General features: G+C 59.3%; 11 protein-coding genes across 11 annotated transcripts; 7 read left to right on the forward strand and 4 right to left on the reverse strand.

The window, feature by feature from the left end:
- Positions 1-160: 160 nt before the first annotated feature.
- GGTG_10692 (hypothetical protein) lies at positions 161-798 on the reverse strand. The gene has a single exon (XM_009228567.1). It carries the CDS (start codon positions 626-628, stop codon positions 182-184), a length of 447 nt encoding a protein of 148 aa, XP_009226831.1. The 5' UTR covers positions 629-798; the 3' UTR covers positions 161-181.
- Positions 799-1,500: 702 nt separating this feature from the next.
- On the forward strand, positions 1,501-2,898 carry GGTG_10693 (hypothetical protein). The gene is made up of 2 exons (XM_009228568.1): positions 1,501-2,100; positions 2,164-2,898. Exons 1-2 carry the CDS (start codon positions 1,701-1,703, stop codon positions 2,751-2,753), a joined length of 990 nt encoding a protein of 329 aa, XP_009226832.1. The 5' UTR covers positions 1,501-1,700; the 3' UTR covers positions 2,754-2,898.
- Positions 2,794-3,544, reverse strand: GGTG_10694 (hypothetical protein). Its single transcript, XM_009228569.1, has one exon. It carries the CDS (start codon positions 3,444-3,446, stop codon positions 2,898-2,900), a length of 549 nt encoding a protein of 182 aa, XP_009226833.1. The 5' UTR covers positions 3,447-3,544; the 3' UTR covers positions 2,794-2,897.
- A 631-nt stretch (positions 3,545-4,175) lies between these two features.
- On the forward strand, positions 4,176-4,518 carry GGTG_10695 (hypothetical protein; the record flags this gene model as incomplete). The annotated part of the gene is made up of 2 exons (XM_009228570.1): positions 4,176-4,343; positions 4,408-4,518. The coding sequence occupies 2 exons, from the start codon at positions 4,176-4,178 to the stop codon at positions 4,516-4,518; spliced, it is 279 nt and encodes a 92-aa protein (XP_009226834.1).
- A 1,056-nt stretch (positions 4,519-5,574) lies between these two features.
- Positions 5,575-6,614, forward strand: GGTG_10696 (hypothetical protein; the record flags this gene model as incomplete). The annotated part of the gene is made up of 3 exons (XM_009228571.1): positions 5,575-5,983; positions 6,071-6,171; positions 6,240-6,614. 2 exons carry the CDS (start codon positions 5,575-5,577, stop codon positions 6,103-6,105), a joined length of 444 nt encoding a protein of 147 aa, XP_009226835.1. The 3' UTR covers positions 6,106-6,171; positions 6,240-6,614.
- A 1,424-nt stretch (positions 6,615-8,038) lies between these two features.
- On the forward strand, positions 8,039-9,693 carry GGTG_10697 (hypothetical protein; the record flags this gene model as incomplete). The annotated part of the gene is made up of 2 exons (XM_009228572.1): positions 8,039-8,306; positions 8,417-9,693. The coding sequence occupies 2 exons, from the start codon at positions 8,039-8,041 to the stop codon at positions 9,691-9,693; spliced, it is 1,545 nt and encodes a 514-aa protein (XP_009226836.1).
- A 714-nt stretch (positions 9,694-10,407) lies between these two features.
- On the forward strand, positions 10,408-12,188 carry GGTG_10698 (hypothetical protein; the record flags this gene model as incomplete). Its single annotated transcript, XM_009228573.1, has 4 exons — positions 10,408-10,414; positions 10,715-11,413; positions 11,496-11,651; positions 11,698-12,188. 4 exons carry the CDS (start codon positions 10,408-10,410, stop codon positions 12,186-12,188), a joined length of 1,353 nt encoding a protein of 450 aa, XP_009226837.1.
- A 727-nt stretch (positions 12,189-12,915) lies between these two features.
- GGTG_10699 (hypothetical protein) lies at positions 12,916-13,564 on the forward strand (the record flags this gene model as incomplete). Its single annotated transcript, XM_009228574.1, has 3 exons — positions 12,916-12,963; positions 13,166-13,267; positions 13,526-13,564. The coding sequence occupies 3 exons, from the start codon at positions 12,916-12,918 to the stop codon at positions 13,562-13,564; spliced, it is 189 nt and encodes a 62-aa protein (XP_009226838.1).
- A 468-nt stretch (positions 13,565-14,032) lies between these two features.
- Positions 14,033-15,326, forward strand: GGTG_10700 (hypothetical protein; the record flags this gene model as incomplete). The annotated part of the gene is made up of 2 exons (XM_009228575.1): positions 14,033-14,601; positions 14,693-15,326. The coding sequence occupies 2 exons, from the start codon at positions 14,033-14,035 to the stop codon at positions 14,814-14,816; spliced, it is 693 nt and encodes a 230-aa protein (XP_009226839.1). The 3' UTR covers positions 14,817-15,326.
- Positions 15,160-18,365, reverse strand: GGTG_10701 (hypothetical protein). Its single transcript, XM_009228576.1, has 4 exons — positions 17,934-18,365; positions 17,585-17,856; positions 16,420-17,509; positions 15,160-16,315 (listed from the first exon to the last, which is right to left on the reverse strand). Exons 1-4 carry the CDS (start codon positions 18,227-18,229, stop codon positions 15,439-15,441), a joined length of 2,535 nt encoding a protein of 844 aa, XP_009226840.1. The 5' UTR covers positions 18,230-18,365; the 3' UTR covers positions 15,160-15,438.
- A 384-nt stretch (positions 18,366-18,749) lies between these two features.
- On the reverse strand, positions 18,750-22,494 carry GGTG_10702 (hypothetical protein). Its single transcript, XM_009228577.1, has one exon. It carries the CDS (start codon positions 22,404-22,406, stop codon positions 19,872-19,874), a length of 2,535 nt encoding a protein of 844 aa, XP_009226841.1. The 5' UTR covers positions 22,407-22,494; the 3' UTR covers positions 18,750-19,871.
- Between the last annotated feature and the right edge of the window lie 137 nt (positions 22,495-22,631).

Raw genomic sequence — 22,631 nt, forward strand, 5'->3', positions numbered from 1 at the left:
CGGTGATGGTGACTTTTAACTGGAGCCCAGATAGTATCAAGGGCTAGTGTGGGATCCCTTTTACAGTCTCTCCAGACAAAAGTAGCTACTTGCGTTGAGCTCAAAGAAAGAACAAGGAACAACTCGATGCTAAAACCTGCTGTCCAAGCACCAACAATAGAAAAAAAAATACCAAAAGCTCCTAAGGGCAGTTAACAAAGTCCCTCCCGTTGGGGGCGTGCCGCATGACGCCGCACATCTTGAGGTCCCACTTCTTGGCTTTGCGGTTCCAGTTGACGCTGAAGACGACGCGGTCCGACCCCCGGTTGGGCGCGTTGGCGGGCAGGCCCGCCGGGTCGATCGGGTACGCGAACAGGTTCTTGTTGCACCCCGCGGGCCCAAAGTTGATGTTGTCGCTGTTGCCGTACGAGTGCGGGTCGCCCGTCGCGGGCGGCACGAAGGTGCTCGGCTTGCCCTTCCAGACGGGCAGGGCCTCGCTCGTGAAGACCTTGGTGGCCTGGCCGGACGTGTAGACGTGCCGCGGGTTCAGGCCGAACCGCTGGGACTGGACCTGGGGGCAGGTGTAGTCCGCGGTCACGGAGGTGACCAGGAGGACGGCGGTGGCGAAGAGGGACTTGATGGCGACCATTTTGGGGGTTTGGGGGTGGTTTGGTGGAGGTTTGTTGTTTAGGGGGCTTGATGGAGTGGAAATGATGCGGATAGACAGGGGAAGACTGGCTATGGGAAGGTGGCTGCTGTGGTTTGTTGCTGTGTTAGTGGAGCGGACAGTATCTGATCTTGCCAGAGTCTGTCAGGGCTTTTATAGATGAAAGAGACATGGCGTTTCCAAGATGAATACTATGTCTGGACGACTCCAGTCCGGCTCTGGTGTTGTTTTCTTCCCTGTAGGGGAGGCTATGGGAAAATGTCAGCGCAGTCTCGTCTATACGAGGTGGGCGTACAAACCAGTGAAAAGGCGCCGAGCATCCCGCCGTGATTGGCGTTATTAGCAGCTTCGGGACACATGATGCCAATGGGCGCCGCCTTCGCCATCTAGAGGAGCAGCCGAAAGTCATGGCTTAGACAAGACAGGCCATATGCGGTTTGCTTCGCCGGGACACAGCAGGCTCCGCGCCCAGGTCGAAGTCAGCTTCGCCAAGGAATCGCCGGCTCCTGCCTTCGCCAGGAGCCGAAGGTCAGGCTGCTGTGGACGATAAGGCGTTTTAGTTTTAGCTGTTTGGTGTCGATGTATGCGAGCCTGGTGTTGTGGTTGGTCGCCTCGCGGCTGATGTCTTAAGCTAACTGCATCCTGGAGGCCAAAACTTAATTAATGCCGTCAGACGGAACTCCCGTATTGTCCAATCTGCTGCTGGACGCACCTGCCTATGTACCTACTGATGTACCTTAACGGCACCGCCCCCTGGAGCCGTCTTTGCCGCGGTGACACCAACCGAATCCGTTGGCTCCTTCCTGCCCGGGCAGCCGCGTCTGCAACACGCAGGAAAGGACCAGATTGGGAATTTGTTCGAGCTGGGAAGATTATATTTTCCCCGCTCTAACCCCGCTGGTCGTTCGACCTCGACCTCGACCTTTCCTTATCCATTGCGTCCTCGACGTACCAGCCTACATCCCCATTGAACCATCTTGCACACGATTCCAACGCGAAAAGTCCCCTCCTTGTCTCTGTTTGCACCTCTCACTCTATTTGGCCAATCAACAAGATGGCGCAGATATACACCTTCCCTACGCACCCGCTGCTCGTCTTCTCCGACGACGCCGACGCCTGGCTCGCGGAGATGAAGGCGGAGATTGATAATCCTCCGGACCGCGGCTACCCTCGCGGCGCGCGCTGGCCCATCTTTACGGAGTCGCGCCTGGCCGCCATGACGGACCTGGTCCGAGACCCGAGCAAGGACACGCCCGACGTGGTGGCCCGCCTGGATCTGAACTCGCAAGAGGGCGGGCGGGTCTGGTACGGCGTCCGAGACGCCATCCACAAGCTGCCCAACCACCAAGAGAGGCTGCTGGATCTCGTCGTGGTCGCCCATCAGCAAACCCCGGGCGACTACAAGCAGCCGCTTGAGTTTCCTGATATCTTTGGCCAGTACACGAACTGGAGTCGTAAGTCATCACTACACCGTTTCTAGAACGTCGAGAGCGGTCGCTGACAAGCTGGAACCACAGCATCTGGAGTCGAGAGAAACCTCAAAAAGAATGCGGCCGAGAGCTTCCTGGCCGAGACCTTCATGGCGAAGCTGACGGCGCGCGGACTCGCCGGCCCCCAGTCGGACGACGCGATGAAGCACCTGGCGGCCTGGCGCGACCGGGGCGCGCTCGTGCTGCGTCAATATCTGGAGAGCACGCCGTGGGACCCCAAGTCGGCCACGTACGAGTATGCCGACGACCCGGAAGAGGAGGAGGAGGAGGGGCTCGAGGATGGTGAAGAGCCCTACATCGAGATGTCGAGGTCGGTCCGGATGCTCGACTACACCGTCCTGTTTGTGCATCCCTGGATCGCAATCTGCGGCGGTGCTTTTTATGATGCTTGCGTCGCGGACCCGGCCCCGGTCTTCCCGAGCGACGTGCCGGGGGAGAACAGGGACAACAATTTCGGGGTAGGAAAGGGGTACTGCATGGCGCGCTGGGACTTTTGGCGAGACAGGCTGCAGGCTATTTCGGAGACGGAGGAGCTGATGCCGGCTACGCGGGACGTTGCGAGGGACTGCGTGGCGAGGATGAGGGAGGTTGAGATGGAAAAGGGGAGGAAGGCGTGAGAGAGGGGAGCATCATGAATGGGACGAGCACCTTAAAAGCGTTTGTTAAGTTATCGGTATTATTTATTATGTCGAGACGCTTCCCAGTTTCTCCTGATCTTTCCGCTGCCTCCCATGTTTGTTTGGATTTATGCTGCCCAACAGTCAAGGCGACCTTTTCTCGTTGTATGCTCTCTTGTCATCCACCTTCTCATCGTCAACCTTCTCGTCATCTACCTTCTCATCCTCCACTTCTGTAACATCCTCAACATTCGCACGCGGCGATGGCGATGGCGACGGTGGAGGCGGTGGTGCCGGCAGCGTCATCCGAGAAGCCGCTCCAGCAGACCCGAGCCCGGCCCAGGCCCCGCCGTGCGACATGCTGGGCCCGGGGCAGACGAGAACAATGGCGACCTGCCCCGCAGCTATGGACGCTGCGCCTGCGGCTAGCGAGGCGATCGTGCCCTTGAGCGCGTCGTCGTTGTCGAGGCTGACGAGCCCGACCTGGCCGTCCACCCTGTTGCCCTGCGTCGCGACCGCGGTGGGTGTGGTTCTTGGACGCTCCTCAAGATCCGATGTGCTGCTGCTCCCGGAGTCCATGGTCCGGACCTCGAAAGCCGCCTCGGTCTTTGTCTTCTCCAGCTCCGGCAGTGCGGCCCGCGCTGCTCCTACCCCAACGCCGTGTTCCTTAGGGTTGTAGATGTGGCCCCGCATGTCGGACAGGATGCGGCAGGTGTGGTGGTTCAACAACAAATGAAGAATCGCCGTCCGGGCCTCGAGCGCCTAAACCAGCCCCAACAAGGTCGAATAGCGAGCGGACCCGAACAGGAATGCGCTCAGGAAGCTGTGCCGCTTCTTGGCCTCGTTTGCGACCCGGACGGCCAGGGCCGAGATGTCGACGAGAAGGGACGTGATGTGCTTGTCCGTCTCGGAGAGGAGAAAGGCCTGCCAGCAGGCAGAAACAAGCTTGGGGTCTTCGCATTTGGCCCTCTGGCATGGTGGCTATCCCTGTGGGCCGTGGCCCATCGCCTCTCCGTCGCAGCCAAGTTACAAGCAGGACACTTTTTAATGAAAAGTTGGAGTGGGTACATCTATTCATGTTATGGTTACGGGCTCGCTGGGGGATTGTAAATTGTATAAGTCCCCGTTCGACGAGGAAACTGGCTGTCCTCTGGGATCAACATGATACTGCGTTGGTATTTTGGGTGGGGATAAGGTAATGGCATTTGGGTCTCGGTTTTAAATGTCCCCTAGGGCTGCTTCTCATTTAACTGAGGCCAAGCCAGAGGTGTCGGTGTAGGAAATAATGTGGGAATAAGAGATAGCACCGCAAGGGGCGGGACTGGTCAAATTCATCTTCGGCCAAGCCTTTCTCTTGGTACGCACGCTACTTGGGTCGGCCGATCACCGAGATACGCCGGAGGAAACCCTTCAATTCACGGTATGGAGTTCCTGGCAAGCCAGAACTCGATCCCCAGGCCCAAGGGCTCGCTGATACTCCCCGACCTCGGCAGGATGCAATGGTGGAATCACGGGAGCTTCCTTCCTGCGTCCCGCTTCATCGTCAGGGATCCGAGAAAGGTGGAGCAGCAGACGGCCAACGACTACCGGGTCCTCGGGGGAAATTCTTGACCACGCCTCCAGTTCCGGCACGCCGCTTGATTGAGATGGTCAGGAATCGCGTGTCATTCACGAGCTGCCGCGCCGGGAGGTGCTCCTAGAGCGACTCGGGCGCGCAGCTCAATCCGGCGGTGGCTTCCTGATCTGGCAGGTCGCCAGGGGCTAGAATAGGATCGCAAACATCGATCACCCGGAGTTGGACGGATGAGCGACCCAGGAGGGCCGCTGATGGCCGGCACGAAAGCATCGGGTGGTGGCGGTGGGTGCCTAGACCGGTCGTAGTCCGATGTCTCCGACAAAAACTTTGGAATCTGCCCCCACCTCCGATGGCAGTCATCTCGGGCGGGCTGTCTAGGCTGGCCTGTTAACTTGGCAGCCGAGCCGGCGTTTTACTGTGGCAGCCACTGGGCTGGAAGAGGGCTGTGATATTCAACTCGGCTACCTGCCTAACCCCTGCTCTGCACGCCGCCGATAGAAGAGCAAATTTGTTAATTAGGTATGCTTCGTCTCTCGCAAAATTTCCAGATTGAGAGAGGGCAGCCCGTTCTCGTGTCCCTCCCGGGCTTAGGTGGCCGCTGCAAGATGCCACTGGCCACAAGTCGCATGCCCGGCGAAAACACGAATACAAGGTTCAGACGTTGGGACGCGCCCCACGTGGATTTAGAAATGCCGGATGAAAACAAAGTTTGGGCGCGCCGAGAGGGACAACCTCCGTTGGGGGCGCTGCATCGGCGCCGAAACACTGCCCAGCCCTCAGGTGCGCAGGCGGGAGGTCATCTCTCCCGGCCTTGGCTGCCTGCACAGCTCGGCGGGCCACAGTCAGAGGTGAATTCGGCCCATGTCTGGCATTGGCTGGGGGGGGAGATCTACAAACGGCATACTGCAAGCGACATGCAGCCCAATATATGAAATCCCAAGTCCAAGCATACCTCCCACATCATAATGTTCCTCCGAACTGTCTATCCCGCCGATATTGTCTGTCTGCGCTTCGCTTTCCGTTACTACGTTTCATCTAGCGCAACGGCCGTCTCTTGGCGGGGCGTTGAACTAGCAGACTGACTCCCCCTCTTTCCTTCCAACCCACCGCAGAGGACTGATATTTGAAGCCCCCCAAACCCGGGTCAGAACACGAGCCAGAAATTCTCGATAGCCCATCCTCCACCACAAGGGTTGGCCATCAGTTTAGAGCACACCCACCTCCCTTCCTCACCAAGCAGCCACCATGCCGTTCGAGTTCGGGCTGTGCGAACCCGAGGACCTGGAACGGTGCTTCGAGGTGGTCTCGCTGGCCTTTGGGCACGACCACCCCTACATCGACGCGCTGTTCCCGGCCCACGACACGCCCCAGGGCCGCGCCGACGGCGCGCGCTGGCTCGGCTCCGCGCTGCGCGACCCCTCCGGCACCGGCCGCGCCGCGCGCTTCTGCAAGGCCGTCGACACCGACACGGGCCTCATCGTAGGCTTCGCAAAGTGGGACATCTACGACGGCTTCGCGCCCGACGTCGGGCCGGGCAGCCTCAAGGGCGACCAGTGGCGCGACAAGGAGGCCAAGGAGTGGGCCGACTACATCTGGTGGGAGTTTACGCGCCGCCGCTGGGCCGCGCTCAAAGAGAGCGGCGGCCACCTCGTGTGTGAGTTTCGTCCATATATATGTGTGCGAGTCGGCTCCGCTGGGGCGCCAATCGTCCCATTCGCCGCTAATCGTGGTCGCGCAACAGCATTGGACATCATGAGCGTTGACCTAGCGTACTAGCGCCGTGGTGTCGGAGCAACACTGATGAAGTACGGCGTTGATGAAGCTAATAGATTGGGATTAGAGGTAGGGGCCCCGCAAAGCCACGGCACAGTCCCTAAACGAAAAGCTTGCTTCTGACACCTGACCTGCAGGCTGTAGTTGAGGCCACGAGGATGGGGAGGTATCTTTACGAGAATTTTGGATTTGAGATCAGGGAAGACATCTCGATACCTAATCCGCCGGAGCGGGCGGGCCAGCCAGAACAGTTCATCCACTGGATGACACGGCCTGCATAGATGTATGGGGCTTGCACGGAACTTGTACAGAACTTTGTTCCATCTGTTTGTACTGATAGAATCTACCCATCGCCTAGCAGTACATGCCTGAGTATGGTGTGCAGGATAACGACTAGCAAAAACAAAGCACTGCGGTAAACTGGGATCAGACTGAAATCTCAAAAGGCGATGTCTCTGAAGGCGCAAGTCCTTGAGGGGACGATGTCGGTAGAAGCGAGTCTTGTGGTTCGAGCTGCTTTGCTGGCAAAAAGCGAGGCGTGGAAGCTTCCAGCTATCCAAGCATGTCTGGGGATAGGAAGTGGGAAAAGAGGTGTCGGAAGGAAAATTTTACAGCCTATAGCTTTCAGCTCTACGAGTTTTCACGATCCAATGAGGCGAAATTTCTGTGCGAGGCTGCGCAGCGTTTCGTGCTCCCCTGTTCTGCTCTTGGTGACCAGCACTGTGGAGAAAGCTCCATCAGCCCTGTACAAGTAGAATATGTCGCTGCTGGGGTCATCTAGAGCTGGAAGCGCCATGTAAAGCTATCGCTGCCCATGGACTCTTGCTTCAAACCATGCAACCCTGGCCGTCAGCTGAGGTGCGCATCGGATGGGCTAAGCAGATATTGAGAATGGTTGACCGCTGGCATCATACAGGTGCCTGGCTAATGTCGCCTGTGGGATTTTTGGTAGTTCATGCACGCCCGCGTCCGTCATGTTTCTGGATGTCGCAGGCTATAGAAAGACTACTGGGGGGCGTCGACTGCCTTGAATACCGTGAAGATGGATGGAAGCTAGGAGTGCTGCCCACTGGTGCCTCCCTCAAATTCCGGTTGACCTCGACCCAGGCGTCTACAAGACTCTGGGAATTGAGATGCAGCGCATCAAGCAAGACGGCCCGCAACCGAAAAAGGGCACTAGCCCCAATACGAGAAGGTGCAGAATACAGGAAATCGACAAGAGTGGAAAATCCAAGACGGTGTGTCTGAGATAAGCCTCGGTGGCTTGACGCCAAGCCTGGGACGGCGTAGATAGGGTGGCGGGCTAGATGGAGAGGAGACCAATCCCACGGCGCCACACGAATATATGTCTCGGAACTTCAGGTTCAAGCTTCATCGGATCGTCGCGAGCTTCACGTAGGTCGGTGGGCTAGACGAAGCGATTTCGCTGGCTAAAGATTTGCCCGGCTGTGGTCTGGATCTGGTCCTACCGAATAATCGCCCAGCAGGTAGGACCGGATAGGTTCCGGCGGGATCGAGCGAGGCCTTTTGAGGCCGTGCTTCGCCCAACCAAGCCCAAAGATTTGACCAAAAAATTCGTAGGCTCGGGCAACCCTCCCATAGAAGACAAGGGCCAGGTTCGGGCGGGCGCTGATGCCGACTTGTGGCGGCATACGGCGCACTTCCCCTGAGCGTCTGCTCATCAGGTCACATTTGGAATCGCAGATCTGGGGATGGCATGGGCTAGTGGGAGTAGGCGTGGAGGACGGAGTATAAAAATGGCCATTCTTACCTAGTTCCGAGGCAGGAGTGCATCCCCCAGGCAGCCTTGACAGCACGCTCCTTGGCAGTTTGTCAACCAAGTCACATCTCTTGACTTCCGTCTTTCCAGATATACCGGTCTTCATATTGTTCTAGAACATTTCTGCTTTTGGGCCCGGAATTCTAGTCCTCTGCCATGCCTCTGTTGCGCAACCTCCTAGCCTCGCTCCTGGTGGGGTCCCTGGCCCTGCCGACCACCCTCGCTCACCCGGGCCGAAGCAAGCATTCCCACCACACAAAAGTCACGGGGAAATTCAGACACACACGGCACGTCGCGAGGGATATCTCCAGCTCGACTACTAGTACAGACTCCACGGACACCGACGGGGGCGCTACAGCGTCTGGCCCCGGCACGACAGACACTACTTTCATCTCTGTAACGGTAACGACCACAGATGTCATCAGTACTACAGAAACAGTCACAACCGATCCGACGGACACCACTTCCGACTCGGCGACGACCTAAGATGAAGCAACCACGACAGACACAGCATGACTAATATGGCAGATACAGCCACAACTGATACAACAAGCACAGACTCGGACTCTGGATCCACGACGACCGATGGGCCAACCTCAACTGCTGCTGATCTGGCCACAACGGACCCTGCATCTCTAACCACCGATACCGGTGTTGATGCCGCTGCTGTCACTTCGACAGACACCTCTGATACTGCTACTTCGACAGACACTGTTGATACCGCAACAGCAACAGACAGCTCTGATACCACTTCGACAGATGCTTCTGATATCACCACTTCAACGGATACTTCTGACACTGTTACATCTACGGCCACATCGACAGATGATGCTTCGGACACGGCCAGCCCCACTTCGACCGACACTTCTAACACAGCTACTTTGGAAGCTGCCTTTGATACTGCCACATCGACAGATGTTTCCGATACCGCCACAACATCCGACCCTGGTGCAGTCCCTACCGATGAAGCATCTACTACTACGTCGGGAGATGTCTCGGCCGAGTCGGCCACCACCACCACCGAGGAGCCTACTACCACTACAGAGGATCCCAGCGCCGCCGCGACGGGCGCCCCAGCCCAGACTGATACCGAAGTCCCACCTGACACCGCTTCGGAGTCCACCTCAGACTTCATCGCGGAACCTACCCCGGATCCCACCGCGGATGCCACCTCCCTGGCCGACCCAGCCGCCACCGACACCGACACGCCACCAACCCAGGCGCCCTCCGGCACTCCAGCCCCGACAAAAGAGCCCCCAGCCCCATCCCAAGACGCCCCCAGCAGCGCTCCGACGGCCGCCGAACCGCAAAAGGTGTGCGGCGACTCGTCGGCGCGGCTCGCGGCCAACCCGGACCCCCCGTCGGGCCTGGAGTCGTGGGCCGCGACGGGCGGGGCTTCGGCCAAGAAGAACGGCGGGAGCAGGACCTGCGGCTTCGTCAGCACGTCGGGCGCGCACTTCCTCCAGCTCGTCTCGACGCCCAGGAACCCCAGCAGCTCGGCCTCGCAGCGCATGCGCGGCCTGGCCGGCGACACGGTCACGCTGGCCTTTGGCTGGGCCTACGTGGTCGTGGCCGCCGTCTCGGCCGACGTCAGCTGCACGCTGAGCATCAGCCTCGGCGCCAGCAGGGCCGGCGCCGCGGTCAAGAGCTGGACGCGCCCGGCCAACGCGGGCGGCAGTGGCCGCACAGTGGTCACGCTGTCGACGGCGAGCGCAAGGAAGACGGCCGAGCTCAAGTTTGCGTTTGAGTGCGACGACCCCAAGTATAACGCAGGCGTCATGATCGACAGTGTCAAGTTGAGGTCGTGCTAAGTGCGGGTGGTTAGAGATTTGGTTTTGGGGGTAGAACCGTTTTTTGCCTTTCTGTATTGTTGTAGTTTTTGTATTTTGATGCTCGTTATGTTCTTTTCGTGGTTGCAAGGATATGAGTGCAATTTTGGAAAAATAAAAGAATGCGGACAAGTCGGGAAATGACGAGCTCGCTTTGGTGTCTATATTGGCTTGGTCCGTAGTGGATGACCCTCTGGGATACCTTTCGATGCTGTTGCAATCCAACTATCGCTGCACTTCTTGTGTCAATAGACTGCCCATCTTGAATTTCAAATGCTTGCAGACGTGCTCTGGTTGTACACTTAGATTTACTGGGCTTCCAATGGAAACGGCACCAGGTTGGGGCTGGAAAACTCCAAGGTGGTAACCCCCTTATGCGCCCTGCTCTGGCAATCCTCTATACCCTTGCTTCCGCATCGCCTCTGTCTAGACTTGCCACCTACATCTTTGACCTCGCTGACTTCAAGCCACATCCTGTCGACACGCCAGCTGTGATAGCCGTCGCTGATGTCGTCACCTCCAGAGCACCACCGCCCAGCTCCAGGAGCTGAAGGCGCGCAACAAAGGCGGGCGCGCGTGCAATAGCAGCGGCGCGATTCCTAAGCGGCCACCTATGCAATCTATAGGATTCTATAGGGCCAGGACAGTACATGACACCAAGAGTGCGCATCCGGCAGCCGAACCAAGCGGGTAAACATGCCGTGTATCTTGGCTCCGGGGTGCTTGGCTTGGCTTGGCCGGCAATGATGCGACAGTACGGGATTCACCCCAGGCCAGCTCAAATGCGATAGTATGTTTGCGCAGGCAGCACACTTCATAAGCTCGGCTGTTCGGTCGCCTTCTTTCTTGTCCCTGCCGTCCTCACATTTCCACACGTTTCTCGCAATGTCTTTTCCACCAAAAAGATTGTCTTGGCGTGCTTGGCGGTGGGCTTTCACCATCCTTCTCACCACGACCGACTCTGCCTCCTGTCTAAAACTATCACCGCGGTATCAATGCCCAGTCGGGCATCGCGGCCGACTCGACTCGCCCGGCTTCACCAAGTGCACGCCACCCCTGGACGACACCACTGCCACAGACGACCCATCGACCTGGGCGCCCTGGACGCACCGGCCCGTGTGCATCAACTCGACCAAGCTCGAAGTGATTCATCATGATGCAGGCGGTGATAACGAGAGGAATGCAGGCGTCCCAGAGGCGGCCCGAGCTGATGATACGCGCAGGTTCTGCGTGTACACAAACGTGCACCTCGGGGATGGCGGTCTGAGCATCATCACCACCCCGGAGCAGGCCGCCGACAGCCTACACCTATTCGAGGACCCGAACCTGCCTGCCGCGCTGTACTCGGCAGCCAACGACGGCGGCGGCGCCCAGCGGTACAAGGTCGTCGACATTCCCGAGAAGGGCGGCAAGGGCGTGGTGGCCACACGCGCCATCAGGCGCTTCGAGCCCATCATACTCGAGTCCGGCGTCGTGCTGGCGGACACGGACTTCCCTCGCGCGGTGGAGAGGACGGCCGGGTACAGGCTGCTGCACGAGGCTGTCGATCGGCTGCCCGAGGCCACAGTGAGGGCGGTCATGGGGCTGGCGAGGGGCAGCGCTTTTGCGCGGGACGAGGTCGAGGATGTGCTGCGGACGAATGCGTTCGCGGGGGAGCTGGGTGGACAGCCGCACATGACGCTGTTTCCGGCTGTTTCGGTCGGTATTTTTTTTACCTCTTTATGGCTGGCTTGCTGTTGGTACTGTGCTAACTGCTAATCAAGAGGATAAACCACGCGTGTAAGCCAAAGTAGGTGAACTGTCGGGTAGGCTCCAGATGTTCAAGGCAATGGCTGACGTTTTGAATCCCAGTGCATTTCCACGGTTCTCGCGCCGAAGCGTCGTGACCGCCATCGTGGCGGCCCGCGATATCAAGCCCGGTGAGGAGATCACCATCACCTGTAAGCAGACTCTACACCTTATTCTAGTAGCCCAAGGACAAGCCAGACTCAACAACAACAAACCACATAAACGCCCTCCCAGACTCCTCCCTCGGCCTGCCCTATGACGAGCGCCAAGAGCGCCTCAAAACCGTATGGGGTTTCGAGTGCACGTGCGACCAGTGCGCTGTCCTGGAGCCCGAGCGCGCCGCGTCGGACCGGCGGCTCGCCGACGTGCAGCGCAAGCGGCGCGAGATCGTCTCGGCCATCGGTACCCGCGACGCGGCCCGCGCCGTGCGCCTCTGCCACGAGGTCCTGGACGCGCTGGCGACCGAGGACCTCCCTGCCCTGTTCGCGGAGGAGTACGAGGTCCTGGCCAGGGTCCACCACCTGGTGGGCAGGGACGCGGACGCGGTCAGGTACGCGCGCATGGCGCTCAAGGTGCTGGGCCTCTATGGGAGCCTGGACCGGGATGACGAGTACGTCGCCGTTGAGGGGTTGCTGAGCGCCTTTTCCAGACCGAGGGTGCCGGCGGGCGGGGAGAGTCCAGGGCGGTAGTGGTCTGTTTGCACAAGGGGCGGATATTTGGGCTGGAAACTGCGACTCTTGTGCCTTCACGGGAGGCTTTGCAGTACCGCAAGAACTCGGTATTCTCGACGAAAGTCCCACCTCTTTTTAGCTGGGTCCCGATGTCTGGGCGTGTGTTAGGCCATACCTTTTCCGGTTATTTGGCCGTGCGATTTATGTTTTCAACACTGGGTTGATTGTACGGAGGTGTGAGGGTTAAATAATCTACAGTGGGGAGGTCACTCGTAAAGCGAGGGCAAGGGCCAGGGGTATGCACTAGCCAATCGATTAAAACGCGTATGGGCGGATTCGAATTGGTGCTGCGATTGGTGTTGAAAAAGAAATGTAGGCTAGGCCTTATTTGGTAGGGGCTGAACATGGGGTGCTCTTGGCGCTACCTCGAAAATGGCGATTTTTTTCGCCTCCTATCTCCGTAGAGTCGAACGGGAGGAAACAGTGCGCACCGAAAATTAGTGCGTTTGAGCTTCACAGGGCTGCACTGTTACAGATCCACCACCTTATTTGTATTTGGAAATGGTCTGCTAATAACCCCACAGAAAAGAGGTGGGACTTTCGTCGAGAATAACGAGTTCTAGTGGTATCTCACACGGATACAGACGGTGCTGCAACCCAGCCCGTCCAAGCTAGGGATCGAGAGGATTGGGGTGCTGTCGATGTTATGTTGCAAATCGATTGCGATTTTGGAGCATTGCAAGCGATGGACCCCCCTATAATCTGGCCGAACTCCAAGGCCGACTTTGCCACTGTGAGCAGGTATAACTGCAGATTGATTGCTGAAGCTGTAAAGGCGCGCCTAATGCAGGGGCCTTCCCTTCAGTCCAAAATCTGCCATTCGTGGAAACCAATTCGACATCCCAAACTCCCAAAACTTGGCAGCCGCTAGTCGAATTCTTGGTCGAACGCATATCGCTCCCCACCGCTCAGCCTTCGTCTAAAGACTCTTTCAGGGGGGTGGCGGCGACCCGACGGCCGTCCCGCTCGCTCAGTGCTGGAGCCGGAATTCAGGGAGTGGCGGGGCCCGCCCCATTGGCTCCGCCGTGCGAATCCCGGTAAGGCTGGGCGGGGTGGCGATATGGGATCTACTTCGCCGTGGGGCAGGTCGCTCCCGAGGCGAGGCAGGGGGCCGGGGTATGCCACGACCAATAGTAACGTATAGAAATTCACAAATGAACATATTTTCGCAGCACTGGACCTGTGGTTGGTTTTGAAAAATATGTAAGCTAGGCCTTAGTTGGTAGGACCAAGGCACGCCCTGCTCTGGTTGATACATGCCCCACGACGAAAACTTTTGCCTGACACCTCCGTAGGGTTTGAAGCTTGCCCGAGAGAAGCTCCTCGCCCCCTAGAACGCGTGCCTTGTGCCTGATCCGCTCTCGGCCACTCTCGGCTGCTGCCCCCGGACGGCAACCGGGTCGATCGCCGCGTAGCGATGCTAAAGATAGTTTCGCGTTGTTTACCTTGATGCCACGCGAGCGTGGTGCCAGCCTCGCCTCAAGCTTGGCGTGATGCACCCCTTGTAGATGCCCTGGGCTTTGTGCCTTGCTTGGCGGGATCTTGAACCGACGACGGCCATGATGATGGGAAAAGGAGTCGAATCGCAACATTGCAAAAGATATATAAGAAGCCATGACGCCTCTCCATTATTCTCGGTTTTTTCTCTTCTTCATCCTCATCAACTCATCAACTTCGACCCAACCTTCTCTCCTTCCGTCTTCTCTTTCAGTCTTCTCCTTGAGTCTCTTCTTTCAGTCCTCTTCAGTACCCAATTCCATCTCTTCCTCTCTTTTTTTACTTCCTTTACCTCAACCGCCACCATGCAGTTCAAGACTCTCATCGTCCTCACCCCCCTCATCCTCAGCGTCGCAGCCGCGCCCGTTGCCGAGCCCAACAGCCAGCTCGACATCCGCGCCACCCCCAAGAAGACGCCCACCAAGCCGGCGGCCGCCCCGGCCACCAAGCCCGCCACCAAGCCCGCCGACAAGCCCGCCGACAAGCCCGCCGACAAGCCCGCCACCACGCCTGCCGACAAACCCGCCACCAAGCCCGCCCCCGCCCCCGCTCCCGCTCCCGCTCCCGCCCCCGCCCCAGCAGCCGGCGGCGGCATCGTGACGGGCGTGGTCACGGCCGTGGCCCAGGACCAGGCCACCCAGCTCGTCACGGCGGGGGCCAGCAAGACGTTCGGCCTCATCAAGGGCCTGTCCAACTGGACGCAGGCGCGCGAGGAGTTCACAAAGGCCACCACCAAGGACATGTGGGCGGCCAACCCGGACGCGGCCAAGTACGCCGCCGCCGTCTGCTGCAACGTCGGCTACAAGGTCGACAAGCCCGACGGCGTCGCCGGCAAGGCGAGCGTCGAGCTCAAGTCGGGGGCGCTCAAGGTCAAGTAGGTTTTTCTCTCTTCTATTCCTTGGTCCCTGATTCGACCTTTTTTTTTTTTTACCAAGACACTAACCGATATTTCTTCCTGCAATCAGCTACGACTGCTTTTACATGACCGCCGGCAGCGTCTTCACCGCCCAGGGCGACGGTGGCTATGTCAACGTTGCCATGGAGCACAGCTCCAAGTGCACCTGGAAGAGCAAGACCCTCACCTGCTAAGCGGGCATCTCATCACAGCGGGATTCGGGGGCTGGTGGCAGAGTCGGCGCCTGCTGTAAAGCACAGCATCCTAGGCGTTTGGGGAAGGTCCGGCTCGGCACTGGAGTCGCTTGAAGGTTCAAGCTTGTTCGACGTGTTTACACTTTTTACTTGTACCCGTCCACAAGGTTTTAGAATTGCAAATACTCGTTCGGGAAACTTCATCGCGGTCGTGTCCTCTCATGTGACTATCCCACGTTCAGCTGGGACTCGCTTGGTAGCAAAGGCTAGAATTGGTGCTTCTGAGGGAAAGCAAAATAGGAAAGGAAACGCGCCCAAATATCAACAGATCAAATACACAAAAACACCACCCACCCCACACATCGCTGATATATAACTTTATTTACCTCTTTCGAGCTATATAGCCCATGGGGAGCACTACGGATCAGGTTAAATATATGAAGGTAAAAACCGTGCCCCCAGCCGACAGCTGTTTAATGTAAGGCTAGGTGAAAACTCCTTCCCTTCGAGGTCTCTGCAACTCCGCGTCTTCTTCGTAAGTAACGCATCGCTGATATGCCCGCGACACTCCGAAAACCAAAACAACACCTGCGCACCTCCACAAATCCAGGACTGCATCCCTCTACCTAACCTTCTTCGCCTCGCCCTCCTCCATCTTGCTCTGGCTCGCAATGGCCTTCTCGCGCCAATACCACGTGGCGGCGTACATGGCGCCCGGTCCGACCAGGACGAAGGACGCGGCGACGGCGACGGCGGCCTTCCAGGCGTCGGCCGTGCGCACGTAGCCGACGCGCCGCATCTCGGCCACGGTGTGCAGGCACCAGACAAGCAGCGTGGCGGCGTAGACGACAAAATCCCACCTAAAGATGACGATCGCCACCTCGGCGGTCGAGGCGGCGTCCGCGCTCCACGTCGCGGCGCCGTCGCTCCAGGGCCAGCAGGGCAGGTTGAGGAAGACGCCGCGGAGGGAGGCGTCGGGCGATGCGAGCACGTAGACGGCCACGGCGACGTGCATGGCCGCGGCGCTGTAGAAGGCGGCCGTGTAAGCGGTCAGGAGATGCGGCAGGTCGATGTTCCGGTACAGCTCGTCGTGGCCGACGGAGCCGACGACGGTGGTGCCGCCGTGCGCCGCCGCGTAGTCCTCGGTGGCCGCCACAGCCGCCGCCGCGGTCTTATCGCCGGCGAGGCGGGCGCTCCGGATTACGGACGCGAGGAACGACGTGAGCGGGCCGACGAGCACGGGCGCGACCTGCCAAAAGGTCATAAAGTCGAGCCAGGCGGCAGGCGCGCCCCACAGCGGCAACAGCATGCAGATGGTCGGGAGGACGAAGGCGAGGCTGACGGCGGGGAGCAGAGCGCGCGCGACGTCCTGGTCCACGACGCGGCTGGACTGGCGGTAGTACATGTCCTTGCGGCCCGCGAACATGGTGGCGAGAAAGTAGATGGGGCCGACCCGGGCGATGGAGAAGATCTGGTATCCGACGGCGTAGATCGAAGGCCTGTAATGGTTCGTTATGCTTTTAGCTGACATTCCATTGAAGAACATGTATCCCGCGGTCGTCTGATCTGCCACATCAGTGGCTTGCGGCGGTCTCTAGCTTACCATATCACAAGGCGTCCCAAGATTGACTGCAGGTTTCCGCGCCGGTGCGCCTCCACCATCCAGATCAGCACCATGGGTGTCAGTATGGCTAGGAAATAAATAACCTGGAGGCGGTTCTCGAGGCTCGGACTGCCCACAACAAGCGAGAATACCCTGGTCAAGAGGTCAAGCAGGTTGTCTATGCCCTGCTGCCCGGTGTAGAAGTCCCTGAACGGATGACCAAGGAACGACTCGGGCACCGTTTTAACCCCCGTGATCCCGTATCCGGCCGCGTAGGTCAGGCCCAGTAGGACAAGGGCAACGACAGCCCTAGGAACCCACGAGTGCTTGATGGGCTTGGCGGGGAGCTCGTCCGTCCAGGGGATGTAGTGGGGGTGAAAGGGCACAGGCAGAGCCTCGATGCGGACGGCGTCGACGGCGAGGTGCAGCTGTAGCTCGGTCATGATCTCCTCGCTAAGAAGCCACGGAGCCACGCGGATGCCGAGGAAGCCGAGCGCGCCGGACGGGGCGTTAAAGTCCTGCTGGTCGTGGGAGAACTGCACAAATGTCTTTGCGCGCTCAAATCGGACGGTCTGTGTGTCCCTGAAGACGGAACCGACGTCCTCGGCGGACAGGCGGGCGCCGGGTGACAACGAGTCGAGGCGGCGCTTCAGCTGGTTGGCCAGCTCCGCCACGCTCTCAATGGCGCCGTTGCCGCCGTGGCCGCTGATGGGATTGGGCTTGTGCGCGGCGTCGCCGAGGGTGATGACGCGGCCGTAGTGCCACTTCTCGAAGACGTGCTCGTGGATGGGCGTCATGCCGAACGAGATGCTGTTGTCGAAGATCTGGCCAAAGGTGCAGTCGTCGATTATGGCATCGTGGCGGTGATCCTCGGCCAGCGCCTTGGCGTCCTCGGTCGAGTAGCGCGGCGTCTTGTCGGCTGTGATGGGCTTGGGGAGCTTCACGAACAGGAAGTAGTACAACTTGCTCTCGGGCCCACTCAGGATGAGGTACGAGTGGCCTCGACTTATTCCCGTGACGACGGACCCCGTCGGGATCCGCTTGTGAGACCTGCAGATTCCAAATAGGCATTTGAACTCGATGGGGACGCCTGGGGTGCGGTCCTACCGTCAGCACCTTGTTTCCTCAAATAGGTGGTTTGCGGTCTGGGGGTGGCACAGCCTACGTTTCCATTCATCTTTGGGGAAATATCCCGGCGAGGCCTTGGAGGCGATGCGCCACATCTCCTCGCGGACGGTGCTCCGGATACCATCGACCCCGACGATGATGTCGCCCTCGAAGACGTCACCTTCCTTTGTCTCCACCGCCGCGCCTGCATCGGTGGTCGTCACCTTTGCGACATGCTTATTGAGCAGTAGCTTGGACTTGTCCTTGACGTTGTCGTGCAGAACTCGGAGCAGCACCTGTCGATCGTTGAACGCCACCCCGTGTCCAGTTCTATCGACCGGGGGCGGTTAGGTCAAAGCCCAGACTAGACGCAATGGGACGGCATAATACCCCACGGCAACACTGACCTCTTGATCATATTTTCGTTGTAGCCTCGGAAGATGAATATTGGCTTGCCTTGGACAGTCGGCGTGGTAGTGTCGAGGCTGGGAACGCCCTCGACGAAGGCTTGTTTACAGCCCAGCTGCTCCAGGATGCGCTGGCCGCCCGGCATCATGGCAATACTGGCGCCGGCCTGAGGGGAAAAGTCGCGGTAGGACTCGAGGAGGACATAGTCAATGTCCAGCTGCTCCAGGATGTTGGCGAGCGTCAGGCCACCGACGCCACCACCGACAATGATGGCTCGGAAGGGTTTTGGCGCCATGGCGAAGTGTTTTGGTGACGGTGGAAGTGTTTTAGTGAGGGCGGAAGTGATTTCTGGTCCTTGGCTGTTGGGACGGGACGCAAAGGTGGGAAGGAGCAGGGTGAGCGTGCATCTACATTATATGCATCCCTTGGGGACCTCCTCCCTACGGCCACCCGAATAGCGGGCCGACCCCGACGGAGCCCATGCGGCGACCGACAGCACGCCGAGTCCTTTTTTTTTATTTTGCCCAGATCCGCAATCCAACCCGCCCCGTCTGTTGACCGATCGTGGTCCCTGTCGGACCCACGCGACCGGGCCCGTCAAGAGCTTGAGAGTCAATTACCAGTGGGCTGCAGCTTTTCGTAACTGTGCTGCAGACAGGGCTCGAGTCACTATCCCTAGACGTCAATATGTCCCGACGTGTGGCCTCACGGGCGGCGCATCTCTAATCAGCTCGATAGCATTGTGGCCAAACACTCTCATCGGGGAGCCGGCCGTCCGTAATTCCCCGACATATGACTGGCAGGGGTAGATCCTCCTTCTTGCTCCTTTTTTTTACTCTCGACTGTCTTTTCAGCGTTATCGCCGGATCTTCGAAGTCCGTTATGGGTTTCATTCCATTGCGGTGTGCTATGCTAAGCAACTCATTCCATTCTTTCCATTTTTCAGCTCCTTTTTCAGCTGCTGGCCTTATCCCCAAAGAAGCGAGCTGCCCTATTCCCAATGTTCCTGGTGGTTGTTGATTTGCCACATCATTCTCGTGGCGATGCCGATTGCCCGTCGGGTCCCCGAGGCTCACCCACCGCTGGCTGAGGTCAGGGGCTTTTAATACCCGGGGCTGTGAGGCGCTATCAGCAATGGCTTCACGTCAACCCGACGGAGCAGGAGCCGGGAAGTATAATGTGTCCGACAAAGATGTTGTTCGTTATGGGTGCCCCAGCCGAAAAGTGTGTCTCGGCACGCACGCGCACAGGATGCCGCTTGAGCGGGCTTCCGAATCCCCCATGGCGCCAACGCTAGCCGCAAGCAGGAAGGAGGAATCGCCGAGCCAGCTCGGGGCAGTGCAATCTTCCGGAAGTTCGTCCGCCACGTTCGTCCGCGAAGAAAAACAAAATACCCCTCCCGTCCTCGAAATCCGTCCGCGTTGGCGCGCAATGTTTCCGCGGTCGAGACCCGCCCTGGCCCCGTCATTGCCCCATGATACCGCAGCTTCGGGTCGGCGGTGTTGCGCTGGTCAGTGCATTTCACACTGGAGCTTGACTTGATTGGCTTGATCGGAAAGCACTGAGGAATCTGTCGTGGGCTAATTTGCCCTCGGACAGGCTGCAACGACCCACCAACTGCTCGCTCGGCTCCTCATCTGCCGGGGATTGTTTCTGGGCTCTTGCCTCATTGGTCTGAAATGGAGACCGAATTCCTGTCGTGGAAACTTTCTGCACCACAAAGCCCAATCGTCGTTCGACATGCCAACATCCCGGTTTCAACACAACCCTGCGCTTGCTAGAAGCCATGGCGTGCAGGGTGTCATTTAATTGACGCAACGCCTGCGCGAGCGAGTAACGAGGTCACCGGATTGGAGATGGCCAAGTGTGTGACCCCAGTTGGGCGCGTCGATTCCGCAAGGGATACAGTCCGGCAAGGGATAATTACACGCAGTTCGTCAACTCGCTGAAGATCGCGACCGTTTCGTGGCAGCACCCCCGTCGTCACCCGCCTTGCGCTTCGGCCCCGCAGCCAGAACGTTCATCACCTCCCTCAGAGCCTCGTCCACGCCCTCGACGAGCTCGACCAGCCGCACGGTGACAGGCCGCGTCGCCTCGGGCTTCCGCTTCCAGACCACCCTGGCCGCCTCGTTCTGGGCGTCCTGCGCTTCCTTCGACCGCGCCTGCGCCGCCTCCAGCCGGCTCACCACCCTGCGCGCCGACCGCGCGGCGTCGGCGTCCCCGCCGCAGGCCGCCTTGGCGGCGCCCACCGCCTCCTTCAGCGCCGCCTGCGTGCTCTCCATGGGGTCCTCCAGGTTCCCGACGGCGTGCTCCAGCTTGGCCCAATCTTTCCTCGCCCCGGCGGACGCCATTTTTCCGGTGCCAGTCATGGCTTCTTTCGAGTGCTTCTGTGCCCTTTCCACCGCCTTTTGCACCTCTCCCAAAGCGCCGCACGTGGTTGGCGGTCGTGTGCAGCCGTCGTAACTCTTCTCGCTCGCTCCCCTCTGTGGCCTTGACCCGGCCGCCCGAGGCCGCGCCGTAGCGTCGACTCCCGAGTCTTCGCGGTCCTCTGCGTTGTTTGGTGTCGGAGTCGAAACCTCTGCGGTAAGACAGGAGCTGTCGGGATCGGTCGCCGGCGGGGTGGGCTGCGAAGGCTCCTCGATACTGGGACCGCCGCCGTCGCTCGCCGAGTCGTTTGCGACTGGAGACGCACTCCCTGGGCCACGGCCCCTGCCAGCGCCACTCGCCCCCGTGGCCAAAGTCCGCGACGAACGCTGGGCTTCGACGGACGTACTGGCATCGCGTGGCTGTCCGCGAAAGGATACCGAAACCCGCGTCTCAGGTTCGGGACGCCAGTCTCCGTCGTCGTCGCCGTTCGCCTCGGGTCCCCATGATTGGGGCCAGTCCTCGATAGCGCAGGGCTTGGTGGCGGCGCGTTTCGGCCGGTGCGAAGTCTCTGAAGGCTGCGGCGAGGGTTCGATGCCCGGGCTCGGAGCTGAAGGTGTTGTGGCCCCCTGGGGAGGGCGCGGTGGCTCTCCCAGCTTGCCCTCGGGTATGTGGTTGAGGAACCTCACCCAATCAGGGGAGCTTTGCAGAATCCCGTAGTTTCGATCGGCCGGTCTCACGCGACCCAACCCATTGATGGGGTCATTTTCGAGCCAGCGGGTCTTGCCCAAAGATTGCTTATGAACTCGGGATTTCTTTCGGCCGCTCGGGTTTGCTGATTCGAGGGCCCGACAGAGGATTGTGAGTAAAGTCAACTCCCAAAGTGTCTGACGGTCAGTTTTGGCTCCTTTAGGGAAGCGTGGGACGGGGCAATGCCGGCCGTTGTTCCGCTTCACTCCCTCTTCGTATAATGGCTCCTGGCTTTCGCCAGTCTTGGCTTGCTGGATCCAATTGCGCATCCCCCGGGGTGCCCGGGGATTGAGGGCGCTGTACGCCCTCGCCCAGGCCGGGTGCCGACAGGCATAGGAGCGCTTGAACGAGGCTGTTCCCAGTTGGCGTACCAGAAACTGGGCTGCCGGCACGGTGACGAAAGCCGGCGGCGTTCCTCTTGCCATGAGCGTGATGACGCGGTCTTTGTAATCACCAGTAAATGCGCTCAAAGCAACATCAGCCTCGCGTCCCCTCCACACGTTCCTAATCTTCCCCTCCATGTCCATGGCGGCTTTTTCCTCATCCTCCTTGGACAAGTTATCGAAAGGAGGACGCCCCACGCCATCCCAGCCGTTTCTGCCCGAGGGCTCGCTGTTGGGCCCGGGGATCTCGCCCTCGCCCTCGCCCTCGCCGTCGCCGTCGCAGGCGAGAACGCTCTCCTCACGCTCGTCCTCAGGTTGACCCTCATCGGTCGACGAAGTCGCATACGAGTCGTCGTCGTCGTCGTCATCATCATAGATGAACGGGACACTCGCACGCGGACGAGCGGCGGCGCCTCCGATCTTGCGGTCACCCTGGCCGTGGAGGTTGCCGCGTATCGCAAAGGGCGCGCCGTCTCTGTGGTACGTGTTTTCCGGAATCGTGGAGCAGGAGCTCGACGACGACGAAGGCGCCGCGGCGTCGGGCTCGCGCGTGGCCCGAGCGGACTCGACGCCCGCGCGGCGGGGCAGCCGCTCGGGCGTCGTCGAGCGCAATCGCTTCCCCTTCTCAGGCGTCGCCGGGGACCCGGGTGGAGGGGCCATATTGAATAGAGCCATCTTCCTAGCATGAACCATCTTGGCGGGACTCCAAGTGGCGGTGGGAGCCAACCTGGTGTCTGTGTACCGGTGGTCGTTTGGACACTTCCCAGGACTCTGGCTTTCGGGTCTGATGACGGGGACGGTTTGGTTCTCGCCCCGCGGCTCCCTTCCTTGCTCCTGCGGGATGATGGATGAGGGTCTGGGCGTCTTTGCTTTCGAACGGTTTTTGGTAGGCTGGATGAAGCGCCGGTTTGTCTCCATCGTTGTTTGCTTCCCCTGTTCATGAGTGCGATCGGTGTCGGTATCCATCTCGAGCATCGAGTGGACTGCTAGTACGATATTGGTTTCGGTTTAATTCTTTAGTTCGAAAGCTGGGGATGACGAAAGCACGGAGGGTAGAGCAATATGCGGGGGTGGTACAAAAAAATAATGGAAAGCGTCCTCCTGTGCGGGAACACAGCCTCCTACTCCCTGTAGTCCGGCTGCTCGCTATTGGGCATGAGGAAAGCGACATGTTCAGCTCATGCGACCAATAGCTGCACG

Source organism: Gaeumannomyces tritici, assembly GCF_000145635.1.
Source record: "Gaeumannomyces tritici R3-111a-1 unplaced genomic scaffold supercont2.6, whole genome shotgun sequence".
NCBI lineage: Eukaryota > Fungi > Ascomycota > Sordariomycetes > Magnaporthales > Magnaporthaceae > Gaeumannomyces > Gaeumannomyces tritici.